Genomic DNA, 19599 nt, shown 5'->3' with positions numbered 1-19599 from the left:
TGCACTCTTCTATATCCCTTAGCTGCATAATCCTAAGCCTGAACCATTAAAAAGACATTCTATTAAGTTACCTTGTCTGTGATATGGCTCTTTCAGTGGGGTGCATTTTGAGTGGCTGCAAAATGAATGAAAATACGTGTAGTTTATAGGGAATAGCTGTTGAGTGGAACAATAGGTTTGGGTGTATTAAATAAATTTTCCAAAGTTTGGGTTGTATATACTGAGGAAAACTTACTTGCTTTAACACTGACTGACTTATCATGTAAGGGAAAATATTGATTATTTTTCATGCTATATAGCTTTTTGGCTCATGGGGATTTCTTTTCCGAGAAACTTGCATAATCTTGAAATACTCTGCATTAAAAAAAAAATAAATGAAGGGAGTGAAAACATGTACCCATAGCTGAGAGGCTCACAGACTCCTGATACTTCTCTCAGTTCCCTAACACCTCCTGGAGGGATGTGGCTGAAACTCATTTCCCCACTGGAATAATCAGGAAGGTAAAGAGTCTGTTTTGCGGTGTGCTGACTCAGGCCTGTAAACAGGCAATTGCTAAAACATGCCTATCGGGAATAGAATGAATACCATAAGGAGTGCTGAAATCTCAGTTTACGATGAGTTGAGATGGGTCAAAATCAGGTCTATGCTCAGACATGAGAGATTCAGTCACAAGGATCTGACACTGGCATCAACATCTCCTTCCAAAGGATCAGAAAACTATGGGATTGTTCTGTGTTCCTGGGCCCACACGCTGCCAAGGGTTCAAAATTTGGCATCTCTTAATGGTCAGAAATAGAATCCCGAGTCAAGACACTCAGTATAAACATTGCTCCTATCACAGCCATCTGTCTGAGAAATTGTTCACTCATGGGAGACCACGCCACTTGTGGCCAGAGAAGGAGACCTTCACTTCCACTTACTGGACTCCAGGGAATTGTAGGTATTTTAGAGATGAGGTTCTCAAGTCCACAAAGAGGGGAAGCCCAGATCCTAGGAGGAGTCAAATCAAGTGAACCATGGGAGGACGAAGGAAACAGCCCAATCTGAACAGAATGAAAAGCTCACACTGGCAGCCTCTACTGAACACATAAAATGGAAGACAATAAGGGAGATTGAGAAATTACCATGGATTTTACAATTACTTTCATTTTTAAATGTTTGCAGTTCACAGCAACACTGATCAGAAAGTGCTGGGAGTTTTTAAATATACCGTCTATCAAATCAACCTGCCCAACCAACCTTCCCATATCAACATCCAACATCAGAGTGCTATATTATGGCCAGCTAATGAACCTATATTTGCATGTCATGATAACTGCATTTTATGGTTTATACTCATGCAGCTTCTTTGAGTGGTACAGAGATTGGTTTATACTGGGGAAGCTTCTTTGTGTCATATGGACATTAATTTTCACAATTATATAATAACGTGTACACTGAGACATTCACACATGCTTGTTTTACTATTCTTAAAACTTCTGTGGTCCACTCATTGATGTCTTCATTCCCTGAAATCCCTGACAGCCACTGATGTCTCTTAGATCTTCCGTAGCTACGCTTTACCCATCCATGTCATAGAGATTATTTGCTATGTACACAATTCAAATTTCCTCCTTCACATGGCAATAGGCATGTACAGTTCCTCTACGTCCTTGCATGTTTCAAGGGAGGGTTTACTCTTGCTGCAGAACACAGTTCCATTGTCTGGATGTGCCACAGGCTACTGACCTATTCCCACACTACAGGACATCTTCAATGTTGCCTGGTTTTGACAAATTAGAATAAATCTACTATTAAAATTCACTTACTAGTTTCCTTCCCTGGTGAATGTTTCCAAATATTTTTCCATGATAAAAAAGTAAGCAATTTCTCTAACACATGATGAAAGAAAATTCTAAAGTGTCCTTGTTGTGATTTGTTATTACACATCAAAATCAGTAATTCGGGAGGATTATACTGACATGGCAGCCAGATGCCTGAATTCGATGGCCCCTGCATTAACTGCATTACACTGGGTAACAAGCCTGCCCACTATAGCTCATCACATGCTCTCAGCCTAGCATGACGCAGGACTGTGTGCTTCATGTATGGTGCAATCCCTGCCAGGCCCAGTGTGAGATCCAGTGTCTCACATGTGCTCAATATTCTGCACAAAAAGAGGAAGAGACCCGCTCACCCTCTTCTCCTGTGTACGGGGTGCTCCCAGAGGTCACCTGTTGCTGACATCCTCCAGGAAGTCAAAAAGCCCAATTCAAGTTCAGCATTTGTTGTGCTCAGTAGTTTGGCTTTTAGCTATCTGAATGGGTGCATGATGGTATCAAATTTCTGCTTTCAGTGGAAGTTAACAAGTGACATGTGAGGCTGCACGAATTCTCATGTGCTTATTGAATATTTTATGAATTTTGGTGAAATTTTTCACAGTTCTTTGCCATTGTGTTCCTGATTTGTTCATTTCTAAACAGGGAGAACTTGCTGTATTCTAGGAGCATAGGCTACTTATAAATATGTTCTGTGAAAATATTTTCTCCCACTGTATTTTGTATGTTCTCTCTCTCTCTTGAGGATATATTGCTCAAAGAAAAGTTTGAAATTTGTGAATTCCTAACTGTGAAATCTTTCTTTCACGAAAGCCCCTCACATTTTCCATGAGGTGCAGAGGAGGGGAGACCACAAGTCTGAAGTTCCAGCCATCAGTCAGCAGGAGGGAGAGACTGTCGGGCTCTATGTGCCCAGATGAGGACCCTGAGTCAGGAGCCAGGACTGGAGCAGTGCCTGAAGGCGGACTCTGCTGAGCTGTCAGAATTCATGTTCCCAGGCAGAACTGGTTCATGCAGGCACTTTTGTGGTTCCCTACTGTGGGATCTACAGAGTTTTAAAGTATCAACCTCCGGAGCACAAAGAGGAGGAGGCCCAGGTCCTGTCAAGAGTTTGCGTGACACACTTGAAGATAAATATAAAGGGATCTGCCCACTGCAGAACACTGGGAGGCCCACAGGACCTAAATGTCTTAGAACTCTTCCCAACCTCTGATTTGCAAAGAAAATTAGATCCATGAGTTCTTCCTCTGACAAAGCATGTTCTACCCCAGGTTCTGTCCCTTACCTATTTTTTTTTTTTTACCATTTTACCGTGTAGATGAAAACTTCAAATTCACATTAATTTTTTATATTTTTTATTTGTACTTCTTTCTAGTATATAACGATTATGCACATGCTGGGGAGCTGACATATGTACATAAAATCTGCTCATTCTTTTTACTTCTCTAAGGTTCTTTTTTGTCCCTATTTCACTTTTCTGCTTGCTGAGGCACAATACCAGACACACAAAGTTAAAGGAGGAAAGCTTCTCTGAGCCCACAGGTCAGTTGTGAAGGTTTCAGTCCCTATCCAGCGGGCTTTCAGGCAAGGCAGCTGCGCACAGAAACAGTGCCTGGCGTGGCTAGCAGGAGAAACCACGAAACAGAATGGAGCCTTCTTCTCTCTGTTATCCAACCTAGTTCACAAGCCTATTGCGCATTGCCCCAAGCCCAGCATAGGCCTTCCCAGTATCCACATCCAGAACCATGCTAAGCCAATCAGTGACCTGATTTACTTATCACACACACTTAACCCATAGTTACAAACACTCAGTCCCTATTCACACACCCTTAATCAAATCTCTGAAAAGCACCACATATGAGCTCCAGAGACTCCACAGGGACATCTAGAAATAAGCCTTAATAATCTGTCTCCCTACTATTCACTTAAACCACAAGACCACAGACAAATTTAAAGCAGAAATTGTGTTGGTAGAGACAAGAACAGTTTACTTTAAAAGGTCAACAGGAAACACAACATAAATGAAGAAAGCGATTATATAAATTTAACAAAGAACTATCATATGATTACAAATATTAGCGGGCAGAAGATTGATTCTCAAGAGCCTGACAGTGATATATTTACATATTAACAGGTTTCCCTCTTTTTATACTCACATTTTTCTTCTCTTTCAAAAGTATGATTATTGCAGTTTTTCAAGATTATTTAAAATGTAATTTGAATTAAAGAGGCACACACAAAAAACACAACTGGTTAGAAATATCTGTTTCTGTCTATCCAAAAGACAATAAAGTGAGGGAGAAAGTAAATATGTCCTCAGAGGAATAATGTACAATTTCATTCATTTTTTCAATGTATTGGGTAAGGTGATTCTACTGTTAAAATGTGATTGGTTGCAATTCTTTATGAATTCTGAGAATATTTTTCACTTTCCATTGACCCTACCACTTCCACATCAATTTGGAACAAAATGTTAGCTTTATCACCTCAGCAACTCAGCTCCCTGCTCCTGTTGCAGTTTCTCAAAGCAGTCCTGTAACAGTGATCCCTTCCTTGAAGTCTGAAAGCAGAAGCTGGGCAGCTTTACGCAAAGACAAGGAATCTCCATTTCACTCCATGGAGAGGAGTAAAATGAAGCACTCAAGATGAAGACCCCTTTGAATGACTGGGCAAACAAGCACTAACAAATATAGGATTCATCCAGAGCCTTTAGGAGAGTGGCTTCAGTTTAGTGGGGCAAAGATATCAAATTGTAACAGAGTGAATGTTAGGACTGGGAATGAGAAATCATAGAGGACCTCAGCCAGAACATCTAGTCCAATAGTGTCCCGTTCTAGTTGTCTACTGTTTCTTTTTTTTTTTTTTTTTTTTTTTTTGTGAGCCAGGGTCTTGCTATGCAGTTCCGCTTGGTCTTGAGGTCACTTTGTAGCCACGGCTGGCCTGGAACTCACAGAGATCCTCCTGCCTCAGCCTCGCCAGTGCTGGGATTTCAAGTGTGCGCCACCACACCTGGCTGCTGTCTATTCTTCTAAGTCCGCAAAAGACTGTGGCCACAGAAAGACCTGACTTCCAGTCCACGTGGTGGCGCACATGTGTAATCCCAGCACTGGCGAGGCCGAGGCAGGAAGATCGCTGGGAGTTCGAGACCAGCCTGGGTTACAAAGTGACCTCAAGGCCAGCCTGAACTACATAGCAAAACCTGTCTCAAAACTACCAAACAAACAAACAAACAAAAAACAAAAAAAAAAAAATAAAAGCAAACAAAAAAAACCCCTGACTTCCAACATGTTATTCTCAGAGGCACGAACTCACCGTAAAATGAGAAGGTTCAGAGAAATAAGATGCAGAGTCACAGGACTCGTCATTTCTCTACTGAGCACCTAAACGTGGACTAAATGTAGCTTTCACTCTGACAAGAACCAAGCAAAGGACAGCTCATAAGTGGCCCGTTCTGTCTGCCCTAGGAAGCCCCGAGCAGAAATCTCAGTCTGCTGACTGCCGGAAAGGACTCATGGTCAATAGCACCAAGTCTGCTATAGATAGCATCAGTTTTGCCTAGAATCAAATAAGGATTGAAAAAGGAATCCAGGGCTGGGGATGTAGCTCAGCGGCACAGTGCTCACCTGGCAAGCGCAAGGTCCTGAGTTCAAATTTCGGTGAGAGAAAAAAAAAAAAAGAGGAATGCAGGGATTATGAGAGATGCCTGCTAGCAGAAAGATCCTCACAGCGAAGCCTTCCCACTCTTTCCACGTGGTGGTCTTAGAATACAGAGTACCGGCCTGTGATGGGCATGGTCCTAGTTGACAAAAGAAAGGTTTCGGATCAAACTATGTTCAAAGTGCAGATCCTGCCTAATACAGAGCTGACCTGTGCCCAAATATGGAGGCTCGTAAAGTCCCGCCCCTGCTCTGCCTCTTTTGATGTTGGGGTAGAGGGAGCCCGCGGGTATGCATGGCTTTCTTCAGTGACGGAGGGGAATATGGACTTGGATTAGAGGGTCTGTGACTCACCAGTGTGGACGAGGAATTCCAGACTCCGCTGCATATCAGGGCATATAGAGTGCTGCGCAACTCTAGAACAGTGCGGTCCCTTTAAGGACTTTCTCCTGATGATAGCGCTGGAGACCCTGGACATGTGTACCCGGATGTGGATCATCTTCACTTCCGTTGTCCATAGCTGGAGCTCCGCTCTTCCGCGGCCTGAGTGACTCGGCGTCCTGCTTTCTGTAGCTCAAGGTGAACTTCTAGGGTGGGTCTGGGGTCAAATTTGGGTTCCGAAGTGTGGACTGAAGAGGTTCTTTCCCTCATAATCAACGGGGCTCTGGGGTGGTTGTGTAGTTCAGGACTAACTCGTCAAACTCAGAGGCTGAGGCAGGGCTTCAATTTCAAAGTCAAGAGGGGAAATTAGGGTTTTAGCAAGGCTCTGTTTCAAAATTCCAAATGAGAAGGGCTGTGGAGGAAGCCCCGTGCCAAGACCCCGTGTTCAAGTCCGCTGAGCGGAGAAAGAAATGGCGCCTGCAGGCGGGGCAGGCGGGGGGCGGGTATAACCCACTTACCCAGGTAGTGCTATGGGATGAAGATTTTCCAAGAAAAACTCAGGTTAAAGAGTGCCTTGCTTTTAGTAAGCAACTGTGACTGAGCCTGTAAGAAAGACCTGAGTCTTATATTTTCTTTTCCTTTTTTTTTTTTTTCTTTTTTCCTCCAATGTGGGCATTGAATCCAGGGGATAACCCCAATTCCACTCTCAGAACATTCATTTTGTATTTTAACACATTATTTGGTCTCCCTTATTCTCTATGTTGATGAGACTGGACTAGAAATTGCAATCATCAGAAGTAATTCAGGCCTAGAGCTAAGCCCCATCTCTTTTGTTAGCAATTGGAGGGTCACAGTAGAGACTGAGATGACCTCTCCTGATTGTCTAGGTTGTTCTCAGGAAGAGGACTCCTCTAGCCTACTAGACTATGCCTAAGTAACTCGGGGTGCAGGACATAGCAAGAGGAACAATGAGACAGTGATGCGGGAAAGTATACCAGAAAGGAGAGACTATGAGTCCTGGACATGATGCCATACTGAGGCAACCGTTATTACCAGGACCTTCAGCCACAGAAAGCACAAGGAATGACTGTCAGGTTGGGTCTCTCTCTGTCTCTCTGACCCTCCCCTTGCCCCCTCTCGCTGCCCCTCCCCCTCTCCCTCCCCTTCCTCCTTCCCCTGTATGTAAGTGCAATTGTTACTTGCAGACTTGAGGATTTAAACAAGAGCACAGGCCTTCTTTTTTAAATTTAAGACAAGGTATCACTAAATTCCTCAATAGCTCAGTTGTTCTAGATCTTGGAGTCCTGTGTCAACCTCTCTCCATTTTTTGGTGCTAAAAAGAGGTAAACATTTTAGGGTAACAGTGTACCCACCAAAGGACAGAAGGAGGTTTAGTACCAAGCTTATATGGAGCCAAATTACAGGGATTCAGAAAGACTGAGCCCAGGAAGACTGAGCACACTTAATTCTCCACACTGTCCTTTGGCAGGGCAGTAGACTGATAGTTCCTTTAAGTTTTTCCCCTGGGTACCTAGCAACTCTTAGTGTCAACTTCAGAATAGCATCATCAAGTACCCCCAGTATTGCAAAGAGTGACTGTGATTATGTGGAAAATGTACATGATATCAGACCACAGAAGGCAGGAGATCTCACTGCCAGGAGGCCAGCATGTACTGTAACCCCAGTTAGACCAAGGTGGGAATGAAAGGTTGTAGAGTAAGACTCACCATATGTTTTTAACAGGATCGTCTGAGATTCTTACAGGACAGAATGCCCAAGGGAACAGATACCTGTGCATTCCTACAACAGTGCCCTCACGGAATCCAGTAGAGAAGCCATGTTTAAAATCACAATCGTATTTTCCTTTTGCAGATTCTCATCGTGTCTCATTGTCCCCACTCCAGGTAACCCAATCTCCTGGCATCACACCCACATTCCTGCTGCTGTTTCTGACCATAGCTGCTGTGCTCGGTGGATAAAAGGGTAAGCTCTGCACTCAGGAGAAACCCCTCAGGGCCCAAGAGGAGACCCTAGTTCTCAAAGATGCTCGCACCGCTTCCTTCCAAGTTTTCCAGCGCTGTAGTGATGTGGCCTAAACCAGCACTCACGGTGAACCTTGCCATCTCATCTCTTGCTTTACATTCCCTCTGCCTACCCCAGTCCCACGTGAGCATGCATAGGCCCACTCTGTCCTGTCCACACATCTAGTCTCTATTTTCAGCACAGGTGTGGCTCCGCTGTCTTTAACTCACAGTCCTCCAGATTCTTCTCACATACTGCTTCTTCTAGATGACCCCATCCATGGCTGTCTGCCCTTTCCTGCCCTGTTTCAAACTCTCCTGATGGATAGTAATGTCTGCATCTCTCACTACCTGGTACATTTCTTACGTGTACGACCTTGAGGTAATTTCTGGTTTTTATTACCTGTGTTTTCTTTCCTTTGAAAATCTTTTTTTTTATTTTATGGAAAAAAAGTAAAACAAAATTTCACAACAAAATAATAGGACAGTAACAATAGTTAACACATTGCTTAATATTATCTTTAAAGTAGTTATTCATAGTACCAGATACGGGCATAAAAAATTCTCCAAACAATATTAGCACAAATCTTTCTTTTCCATGAACTAAGAGAGACTAGTAGTATAACTATCTTGTATTTTTTTTCTTTTCCCTTCCTTCCTTTCTTCTTTCTTCCGAGTTTCTTTTTCCTTTTAAATAATTTCTTCCCATTTCACAATATCAATTGCACATTTTGCACCATATTTCCTCTTGCAGTTTCTCACATGAGGGATAATCTTAGTTCATACCCACGTGTACAATTCTTCAACACGTGTAAGCAGCCTACCTTGCTCTACTTTCATCTGTTGTCTTTTCCCACATGTCAAACTATCCTCCTCGGTCATGTTCACCCACTTTTCTGCATTTCATCTAAATCAGCTAGTGTTTTGTAGCTTCTTTCCCTTTAATATGATACACTTGAGATGTCCTGGTATGAGTTCTTGCTTCAAAGAACAGAGGAAAATAATTTGTGTCTGTATTTGCAGTGCCACTTGCAGTCACCATATATTCACATTAAATGATTTGTTCTCAAGGCCTGGCATGTATGAGCTCGTCTGACGAGCACATTCTCAGGTAATGGGAACAATCTGGCCAAACTTATTGGAGCAGAGAAAAGTCTAATAGAGGAGACACTGGAGTATACTTCCATTTGTATCCTCTCATTTTTTGTGCTATTATCCAATATGTTACTTTAACATATGTTTATTTAATATTTTTCTAGTAGTAGAGATTGAACCCAGGAAGCTACTTTCCTTCACTTTTAACTTTTAAGAAAATGTTTAGGTTGATTCTGGTTGCATTGCCCAGGCTTGCTTTGAGCAGGCAATCCTCCTGCCTCAGCCTCCTAAATTGCTCACACTTCCAAACATTTGCTATAGTAAATCTCTGCTGGTGGTGAATCTTTTCAGGTTTTATATTTTAAAAAATAAACTCTACTTCTCCATTGTTTTTGGAGGTATACTCGCTGGCTCCTAAATTGTAGATTAAGCTTTTTAGCTCTTCCAGTAATTTGTAGGTTTTAACATAATCTTCTACTTTATATTGTTTTTAAAAAGGAAATCTATCATTTTCAAGTTTGTTCCTCTGAAGTGTCTTTCATCAGCATATTGTGAAGATTTTGTTAGAACCTCTAAGGTTCCAGTTGCAGCTCATCTGTGGCATGTGTGCTACAGCCAACTGTTTCTTCTAACTGAAAGGTATGGAATGTTTTCTGTCACTTCACCAATTTGACTACTAGATGTCCTGTAATTTTCTTTACGCTTATTTTGCTTGAGAGCTCTTTCAGCATCTCAGAGATGTGTGTTTAGTTCTCTTTCAAATCTGGATAAAGTAGGTCTTTCTTTTTTCCCCTTACTCCAGATATTGCTGTCATTCCTTCTTGACAGCCTAGTGTCTTAAACACATTCTTTTGTGTATTTGACCAGTGGTTGTTACTTCTGTTCTTTCTGGTGTGACACAGAACTTAGTCCAGCACTAGCGAACTTTTTAACTTTTTAGTACTTTCAGTGATGACAAATAGCTGGCTATAGCACACATGCCATAGGTTCACCACCACTGAACTGCGTGAGTCTGGACTAGAAGCAGTTCTTCTATATTAAAGATTTGGAGATAAAGTACATTTTTAACTCTATAACTTTGCAAAGTTTAGTTTATGCTTTGGTCAAAGAGTAGAAAGAAAACACATAACAGTATTGTAAAGATTTATCAACACTTCAAAACTATCGTTTGTAAGCTGCCCTTTCTTTATTATTTCTGTGCCATTTCAGTGATTCAGGCCCTTGCTTGTCTCATCTGCAGTATTTTCCTCCTGGTTTTCATATCCATTTAAGCCATTGCAACAGATGGCAAATAGCAGGAAGGCTAACATCACTAGATTGGAGACTGGATATGAAACAGTCATTAACTTAGCTACTTAAGGCTCTGTTGGTGAGGACATGGAAAAAAACTTGCCAAATCTAAGCTCAGTGACCCACCATAATTACTTCCTGTCCAAATGAACTAACTCACCTATCAGTGCATTCCTCAATCTGTGAAAAGTTTGTCATCTCTGAGAGGTAGGAGGAAACAGGCTAGTATTGTTTTGATTCCTCCACTCTTGTTTACATATTTTATCTTGTGAAAGAAGGTAAAGCAATTAATATAATAGCAAAATAATATAAAATATATTAACTCACCCAAAGTTCCTGCAAAACTGTTTGTGCAGTGGCATCATACATAACATATACTGTGGCAAACAAGTTTTTCTATTACTGTATACAGTTAGGAAAATATATCATTTCACATTTTAGTAGTGTATGTCTTTTTTGCTATGATATGTGACTAAAGAACAAGTTACTGAAATGTGGAGAGTGGAATGAAATTATTATAATCTCTCTTGAGAATTTTTGATCCTTTTCCTGAATGTTTTTAAAAATTATTAAGCAAATGGCACAACACATAAAGTGATATAAAAGGAAATATATGTTATGCAGCTTGACATCCTAATTATTTTCTAAATTAGGATTGTTTATTCCGGAAGTTTATATTCAGTATACTTTTGTGCCTTCTCTAATACTCTATATGCTACGCATGCTGTAAAAACACAGAATTTTAATTCATGTATTGTCCTTTTTATTGCGATTCTTTCAGGTGTTCAGAATATGATCTAGACCTTAAGGCTTCCATTACTGAGACCACAAGTGAGCCGCTTATTAAGCTCTTGTAAGTGATCTTAAATGTATTGTAAGGATAGAGTATATTTCTTGTTTCACATACTTCATAAAAATTTGGATGTCTACCATATCTTAAAACTAGTATGTTAGAATTATTGGTGCACGTTTCTCCTTTTAAATGTGGGTAATAGATACTTTAAGATTATAAGTGCAGATTACATGCTATTTTCCTGGAAAGATTCTGGCCTAGAATTTGTTTGTTCCTCAAAGTGTAGGCTCATTTTTCCCAGTGAACAATAAGACAGTAAGGTTTTCAATATCATTCATAATTATCAACACATATCTAGCACAATTCAGCAATAATACAGTAGAGAAGTTCATTCTTTTTCTATCAGCCTCATGAGCACAGAAGACTCCCACACTGGCTCTAAACCTTTATTATGTAATTATTCAAATAATCCTGCTGCAAATTGCAAAGTGCCAAGAAATGAAAGTTTTACTATGTGTGTGCATGAATTTATAAAGGAAGAAGGGAGAGTAGGAACGAATTTTTAATGGACAAAAGTATTTTGAAAAGTTCATGCCAGTGGTGGTGGCACATGCCTGTAATCTCAGCACTCAGGAGGCTGAGGCAGGAGGATTGTTGTAAGTTCGAGGCCAGCCTGGGCTACAAAGTGAGCTCAAGGCCAGCCTGAACTGTATAGCAATACCTTGTCTCAAAAAGCCAAAAAAAACAAAGAAAAGAAAAGTTCAACTACATTAAAAAAAGATAAAAACTGTATCATTTCTTGCATAAAAATGCAAATACTTTTTTTTTTTTCGTTTTTTTTCTGGTACCGGGAATCGAACTCACAACCTTGTGCTTGCCGGGCAAGCTCTGTTCCTCAGAGCTAAATCCCCAGGCCCACAAATACTTTTAAATAAATACACCTAATCCTAGTGAAAGGATAAATTGAGTTTATCACTATGTATAAAGAGTTTTTATAAAATATCTTTAACAGTTTTTCAGGCAGTGTTCAAAATAGAAATTTAGCCTAAGATAATAACAAGAGATACAAACAAAGTTTAGTATATAAACATATTTCTGCCGGTCAAGCATGAACCAAAGCCCAAACCTAGCAGAAAATCAAAGCATGAAGAGCCTGCTGCTGCTCGGCACATCTGTGGAGCCATGTAGGTCCTACCACTGGTAATACAAATGGCTAGGGGACACGGTGAAAGAGCCCTGTTTCCTGCTTGACCCAAGAGGATAAATAACATTTTAATCTGGATGCAAAGGTACATGGTGATATCAAGGAAAATATAGATTGCTTACTTTTCTTTTTTTTTTTTTTTTGTGGTACCGCCAATCAAACTCATGACCTTGCATTTGCCAGGCAGGTGCTCTGCCTCTGAACTCTATCCCCGGCCTAAGGAAAATATAGATTGTATGTGTAAAAGATGAACATAAACCAAGACATATATGAATATACAGATGACACTTTTAGTGATGAAAATACACAATGAGGGATTGCATTACTAACCCAAACTTTTCAGACTTCTCTGCGTCTCAGTTCTTCTCATAGCCATATCATGAGCAGATTGTACTTCCCATTCATAAACTTTGGGGTCGGTGATGTGGCTTGGCTTTGTCAGTAGTGACTGAAGGAAAGGTTGGCAATATGCTTCTCCATTAAGTTGTACTTGAATTTTTGCCACTACCATTAAAAAAAGCTCAAAGGAATCCTCTGAACTGAGCCGATTCATAGTGTGAACCATGGCTGGTATAGAAATACTGACAACAAATAGTGTTAACTTGCTGAGTTTTGGGATGTGAATTCAGGAGCAGAAGTTAACTAATAAAAGTGTTAATGTCTAGCAACGGTTGCCAAACTTTTATACCTTAGCTTTTGTACACTCTTGCTTGTGTTTCATAGGAAGAGAATATTAGTAGTAGTTAAAATAATTTCTTTTTTAGCATCAGATTTATTTATTTTTATGTCTTAATCAAGTTTTAAATGCAGATTAACAGCCAAACTAACAGACCAAGCAAAAAATATAAAACACATAAAAATCATTATAGTAAATCAAGATACGCTCTGGAACATACTTTTAAATGTTAAAAGAAGTTAAAAGCCACGGCACATTCTAGTTATAGATGTTATGAAATCCAGTGAGTGGGAAAAATAAATAATTTATGAAAGGTGGTCAAATGATGTGTTATTTCACCAACAAAAATGTGGACATCTAAAGATAAAGCAACAGTCTACTTCTCCCCCGCTCCCCGCATTAGTAAATGTCATGGTTTGACTGCTTAGCACCTTTTGGTTCGCATGCTGAAGTTTAATCCCCATTCTGAGATCTTGGGAGAGGAGAAATTTAGGAGATGTAGATTTGATAAAATCAACGGAATGAAACCTCCATGACTGTATTATGGTGGTCTGTAAAAGCAGATGAAAGCCAGAGGATATGCACACACACACACACACACACACACACACACACACACACACGCTTCTGCTCCATGTCTCTGGCCATGTGATGCCCTGTGCTGCCTTAGGACTGTAATGGCAAAAAGAAATAAGCAGATGTGGACCCTAGATTTTCAGGTACAAAGATAAGCTAAAATAAATCTCTCTTCTTCTCAAATTCCTCAGTGTATAGTATTGTGTTTTCAGATACAGTCAATAGCCTAAGAGGCATGTTAATACAAAACAGTACATCAGTGGATAAATCACTTACACTTCATAGCTTTTATACAGTTCATGGGGCATATTTATCTCAGGCCGTCTAGAATGACAAATGTAGTACTTAAAAACTGAGAATTCCAAAAGTAATAACTTGCTGTTTATACCTAGAATCTACTATTTACTAGACAGCTAAAGTTCAGTGGATTTCTTAAATTCTCAGTGCCTTAAGGCAGGCTAACTCAATTGACTTTTATAACTTCACAGTGGTTCAAGTCAAATTATAAGACAAATATACTACATTGTTTATGTATGTTGCAGTGTCAATTTCCAGTTTAAATTAACTCTTTATTCTCTTGATCTGATATGCAACTTCCTAGTGTAATCCAAGCGACAGTGCAGAATGCCAGGAAACTACTATAACTGAAAACCCCTAAAATATGTGGAACTGTTGGCTGAGTTATTCCACGTTTGTGAATCCCTTGTAGTGTCTCTTCTGGATATGTAGTGTATATGGCACTGCTGTTACTATGCACTGCTTTGCTAAACAGGTTACTCCTATAGATTTATCATTAGTCAAGAAGTTATATGTTTCACTTGGGTGACAGTTTAATCCCCAAATATCAATATCTTATCACAGAAAGGTGTATTTTCTGGATGGCATTACCTGTTCAATATGTACCAGTAATGAGGGGGCGGTTTAAGGATTTGCTGCACGTTATCTCCGTGGAACTCAGGTCGATAGGTGTTCCAGCATCTCACACATCCCATTTTATTGCCTAGAACTAATCATATGTTCCTGTTCAGGTAGAAGGATTGCAAGATACAGAGTTGTCCATATGCCAAACATCTGCAATATTAAGCTGGAATTGTTGATCACTGCATAGTTTTGAAGATACTACTTAGACTTAGTTCTTCTGTGCATCACACTCTTCTCCATGTCCTCTATAGATTTCTGCTCCTCTCAACTATTAACACATGTGTGTTCTGCACATTCCCATATTTAGATTCCTAACCTTTCCTCTCTATGACTATAGCCACACAGCTCCAACACCTAGCCCTGCAGTTCTAAGGATTAATTATGTGATTCTAACTTTGAGACACATTGTAACACATTGTGACATAAATGTAACACCTTCAAGCCATTTCAATCATAATTATTTAAAGACTTTTTCAAACTCAGTGTGAAAAACATAAGTCATTATTTTCCCCAAACATACTATAATTTCTTCCACTGTTTCTTGTCCCACTTAGTGACAACCTCAGGTTTCCAAGTCTAGATACCTCCCTATCATCAGTACTATTTCTTTTTCTTTCTTTTCTTTTTTTTTTTTTTTGTACAAAGAATTGAGCTCAAGGTTTTGTGCTTGCCAGGCAGGCACTTGTGCCACTAAGCTGTATCCCCAGCGCATCAGTACTATTTCTAAATTGTAATTCTATATGTCCTCTTAAGACTGTGGTGCCCTGTCATTGGGTAAATATCAGAGATGCTGTACAGTGGTGGATAAGGCTGAGGAATGGTTAAGATGTGATTGCCATCAAACCATTAGATTCTGAGTATAAAGCGCCTTACCTCCCATTGGTATAGGTGGCCCCATGCAATCAGTCGTATGTAGCAAAAAGCAAAGACAAGTTTTGAGCAGAAGGAATTCAGCCTTAAGTAGGCAGTGTTGGAACCCTTCTTGATTTTCCAGCTTGCCTCTTCAACCCTACAGATTTCAACTTGAAACTTCAAATATTGTGGTTTGATTTTTCACACAGTAACCATAGATGTTATAAATTCCAGACCTGACAGCCCTATTAATACAAGCAGTTATAAAAAGAACAAAATGTGAGTTTAAATAATTTTTAAAAATTCTTACAGGAAAGGACATATTGCCGTTGGTCTCTCTCAAAATGCTGCCACTGTCATTGAAAACACTTGCGCAGTTCTTGGAAGGATACACTTTAGTTGTGCTGTCATGGGTTCTGGATGTCCAGCCGGATTCAAAACATTGCCCTGGCTCTGCTGACTCCAGCAAAGCCCCTCAAGTCCCCACATCCACTGAATACAGTGGATACTGACAGGCTGTCTTGCCCTCACTCCTCTGCCTCACACTGGATGGCACTGGGCCACGGCGTTCATTACATTTCGATTGTGCCTCATAACAAGAAACAGGATTTCCAGAACTATTTCAGGTAGTGGTGAAAAGGATAGAATAAGTTTGACCTAAAAACATTGAGGAATAGTTTGATGGGGGATTAGTGGGAGTCTGTATAGACATAATTTTGTTTTAAAATTTCAACATTCTCTGCATGTTCACCACTCTTGCAAAGAGTCTCTGTGATGTCCTTAAAACTGACCAGTGGAACTACTCTCCCTTCAAAAAGGGAGAAAGGATAGAGAGCTGCCCAGGTCTTGTACCCCTCGGGCACCCAGCAGTGGGGGTCACGTGTGTGATAAATCATTAGCTTTTGATGATGTCCATGAATGGGGTGAGGGCCATCAGATCTGCATGGGGTGTTCTGCCAGGTGATATCCTCCCCACGGGAAGGACCATGAGTTAAGACTGAGGTCCTCAACACGCCCATGTCCATGAAGACTGGCCAGAGCTCTGACGAGTGCCCCTGCCTCAGGTGATAGACCGAAGGGATTTGAAACTGCTCTAAGTTGTCTCCAGAAAGGAAATTTTGCTTGGAGGTATCACAGGTACTGCAGTACATGAGAAGGAGGGCAGCCACTGCTAAAACATGATTTTATGGTCTGTAGTGTGACGAGAGAAGACTCTACCTCAGAGAAGAAGGGGGCTCTCAGAACAAGAACGGCCACCTCTGTTCTCACCATCAGTGCACGCAGGAAGGGGCCCTTCAGGAGTATCCTGGGGCACAATTCCATATGTCCACTGGGCTTTCTGAGGACAGGCTGATGAGAATAACTACCCTGAGGCTTCCTACAGCAGTGGTGACAGACCAAGCTGCAGAGACCTCTTCATAAGCCAGAGATATCTCTGAGCCAGTGATGCTTATGCTGTCTTTCTTTCTCCCCCAGGTGCCTGGATCACCAGCTCTCCTGCCCATTCATCATGCCTCGGAAGCAGAAGAGAAAGCCTGCTGCTCCTAAGAAAATCCACCCTGTCAAAGGGGAGACCCAGGTAATTCAGGAAGCACAGGCTACTACTACCGAGAAGAGAATATTACGCTCCTCATCTACTCCTTTGGAGGTTACCACTCACGCAGATTCTGCTTCTCAGTCACAAAGCCCTCCAGAGAGATCGCAGAGAGAAGTTTCTGCCACTGAAGCAACAGATATGCCAAACCCGAGATCGAATGAAGGAACCAAATGCAAAAGTAAGAGAAAGCACTGCTCTCCTCAGCCTCAGCTCTCCACCGAGCAGTCTCCGGAAGATGCACTAACCGAGGCAGATATGCCAAACCCGAGATCGAATGAAGGAACCAAATGCAAAAGTAAGAGAAAGCACTGCTCCCCTCAGCTTCAACACTCCAGCAAACAGTCTCCCCAAGATGCACTAACCAAGGCAGCAAGCAAGTTGGTGAACTTCATCATTGAAATGTACAAGATGCAAAAACCTATTATGAAAAAGTCTATGTTGAAGATTATCGATAAAAAGTATAAGAAACGCTTCCCAGAACTCCTGGGAAGAGCTTCTTTCAACATAGAAGTGGTATTTGGCATGGAATTGAAGAAAGTTGATGCCACCAAGCCATCTTATGCCCTTGTCAGCAAAATGAATCTCCCCTACAATGGAATGCTGCGTCGTGACAGGGGATTTCCGAAGACCGGTCTCTTGATGAACCTCCTGGGAGTGATCTTCATGAATGGCCACTCTGCCACTGAGGAGAAGATCTGGGAATTCCTGAATAAAATGAAAATATACGATGGAAAGAGACACTTCCTTTTCGGGGAGCCCAGGAAGCTCATCACAAAAGATCTGGTGAAGCTGAAATACCTGGAGTACCGCCGGGTTCCTGGTAGCAATCCTCCTCAGTATGAATTCCTGTGGGGCCCAAGAGCCTATGCTGAGACCAGCAAGATGAAAGTCCTGGAGTTTTGGGCCAAGATCAATGATACCGAGCCCAGCGCCTTCGAGTCCAGGTATGAAGAGGCTTTGAGAGATGAAAAAGAGAGAGCTGATGCCGTCATTTCACTCAGCGACAGCACTGAGGACACAGATAGCGATAGTATTCCATTCCCTTGGGAAGAGTTTTTCTTATAGTTACTGAAGGTGAGGAAGATTGTTCAGGTTGGAATTGAAGAAAGCAGCCAGTGTTCCCAGTAGTGAAGGGTGGCAGTGTCTGTAGGGAGCAGAGTGTAGCACTTTTTTGTGTTCCGATTTCACATGGGCAGTGTTGGAGATTTATCTGTATTTACACCCACACACACATGCGCACACACACACACATATAATTTTTGTATTGTTAACACTATAAGCTTATGAAAGATTTTTCTCACGGTTGTTCATCAGTTTAAAAGTTTTATTTTGTAAAATTACGATGAAAACCTTCATTATCATTACTGATATGGTGAATTTGGAATAAGCATTTCTTTCAGAATATGAAGAATAGCAAAAAAGTACATGGGATAGAGAAAAAGAAATGTTTTTGGCAGTTAAAATTTGGATTTGTAAACAATTTTCTCTGTATATAAATAAAAAAAAGTTACTGTGTGTGTGTGTATGTCTGGCTTATTCAAGAAAGAGGACTCAATGATGATAAATTAGATGCTGAAGGCCACCAGCTTATTCCCTCAGCGTCAATGGGGCATCTGCTCTTAATAAGTTTCATGGTGTTACTGAGAGAAATACAGAAAAGAGTTGTAGCTAACCATACGCTTGAGGTCCAGAAGCACCTGTGACTTAAGAAAATCTGTGGTATGCAAGGAGAGACTGAAAGGATGAATGAAAAGGGGAGACAAGAGTGGAGGAAGGTGGTTCGAGGCTAGAAGAACCCAATGTAAATTACCTGACAAAGGAGCTTGGAGTCTTAGGAACTGCCTGTCCCCCAGTGGGAGGTGATCGCAGGGAGACTGATGTGTGCTTCAGACTGGCTAGAAACAGGGCAACCTCAGTTGGTGGATCTGAGAATTGATATACTGAGTGTCTTAGGTACTTTTCTCTTTTTGAGACAAAGCACACCCAAAGTTAGAGGAAGGAAGGCTTATTTACCTGACAGTTTTCAGTCCATAAACAGCTGGTTCCAAGGAAGGATGGATGGCAGACAGGCATCACAGAGAAGAGAGTTGAAGGTGAGTAGAAGGTAACAAAGTAAAAAGGGTGGGCCACACTTCTTACTATCCTTGATACCTTATTCAGGCTACATTGGGCAGGTAGCACTCACACCCTTAATCGTAGTGCCCTTGATCCTACCATTGCACCATGAATTCATCCCAGTGTCAAACACTCACACTATGACCTCTTGAGGTTTTGGAGGGAGATATAAGAACAAACCTTAACACCGAGCCTCACATTTCAAGCTGCTTTTACCATATGTTTTGGCCTCACAAGAATATCAGAATCTCCACCTGAAGTGAAGGTTGAAAGTGACCTGTGCACCTGTCCCAGCACTTTCAAGTGGAGTGCATAAACTGAGGCACTAAGGTCATCATGCACAGTGAGTGCCCGGTAAGAAGGAAGTTATCCGCAAGGAGTGGTGGGAGGCAAAAAAACCCTCTGCTCCACACTTTACTCCTTTGCAGGGGGACCCTGAGCCTGTTCCACTTAGGAAGTAATCCATTCTCTTGTGTATACTCTGGCTAATACAAACCAAATTTTACTTTTTATGTGGTTGTGAAATGAATGAGAATAGGACTGGCTTACCTGGAACAGCAGCTGAGAGGAAAGCAAGCTTTGGGTGCTGTAAAACCATTTTATT

At 41.2% G+C, this 19599-nt stretch overlaps 1 protein-coding gene across 3 annotated transcripts; it reads left to right on the top strand.

Moving 5' to 3' along the window:
* The first annotated feature begins 5973 nt into the window (after positions 1 to 5973).
* On the top strand, positions 5974 to 18341 carry LOC102019841 (melanoma-associated antigen B3-like). 3 transcript variants are annotated; one of them, XM_005410137.2, is made up of 5 exons: positions 5974 to 6053; positions 7760 to 7838; positions 9470 to 9610; positions 11043 to 11114; positions 16760 to 18341. In XM_005410137.2, the coding sequence occupies exon 5, from the start codon at positions 16794 to 16796 to the stop codon at positions 17943 to 17945; it is 1152 nt and encodes a 383-aa protein (XP_005410194.1). In that variant the 5' UTR covers positions 5974 to 6053; positions 7760 to 7838; positions 9470 to 9610; positions 11043 to 11114; positions 16760 to 16793; the 3' UTR covers positions 17946 to 18341. The 3 variants fall into 3 exon arrangements, with proteins under 3 accessions (XP_005410194.1, XP_005410195.1, XP_013363014.1); XM_013507560.1 differs by having other exon boundaries at positions 5993 to 6053; positions 7728 to 7838; XM_005410138.2 differs by lacking the exon at positions 9470 to 9610.
* The last annotated feature ends 1258 nt before the right edge of the window (positions 18342 to 19599 follow it).

This window comes from Chinchilla lanigera, unplaced genomic scaffold (assembly GCF_000276665.1).
Source record: "Chinchilla lanigera isolate Chin_1 unplaced genomic scaffold, ChiLan1.0 scaffold00130, whole genome shotgun sequence".
Taxonomy (NCBI): domain Eukaryota; kingdom Metazoa; phylum Chordata; class Mammalia; order Rodentia; family Chinchillidae; genus Chinchilla; species Chinchilla lanigera.
This window is presented reverse-complemented; position numbering and strand designations above follow the sequence as displayed.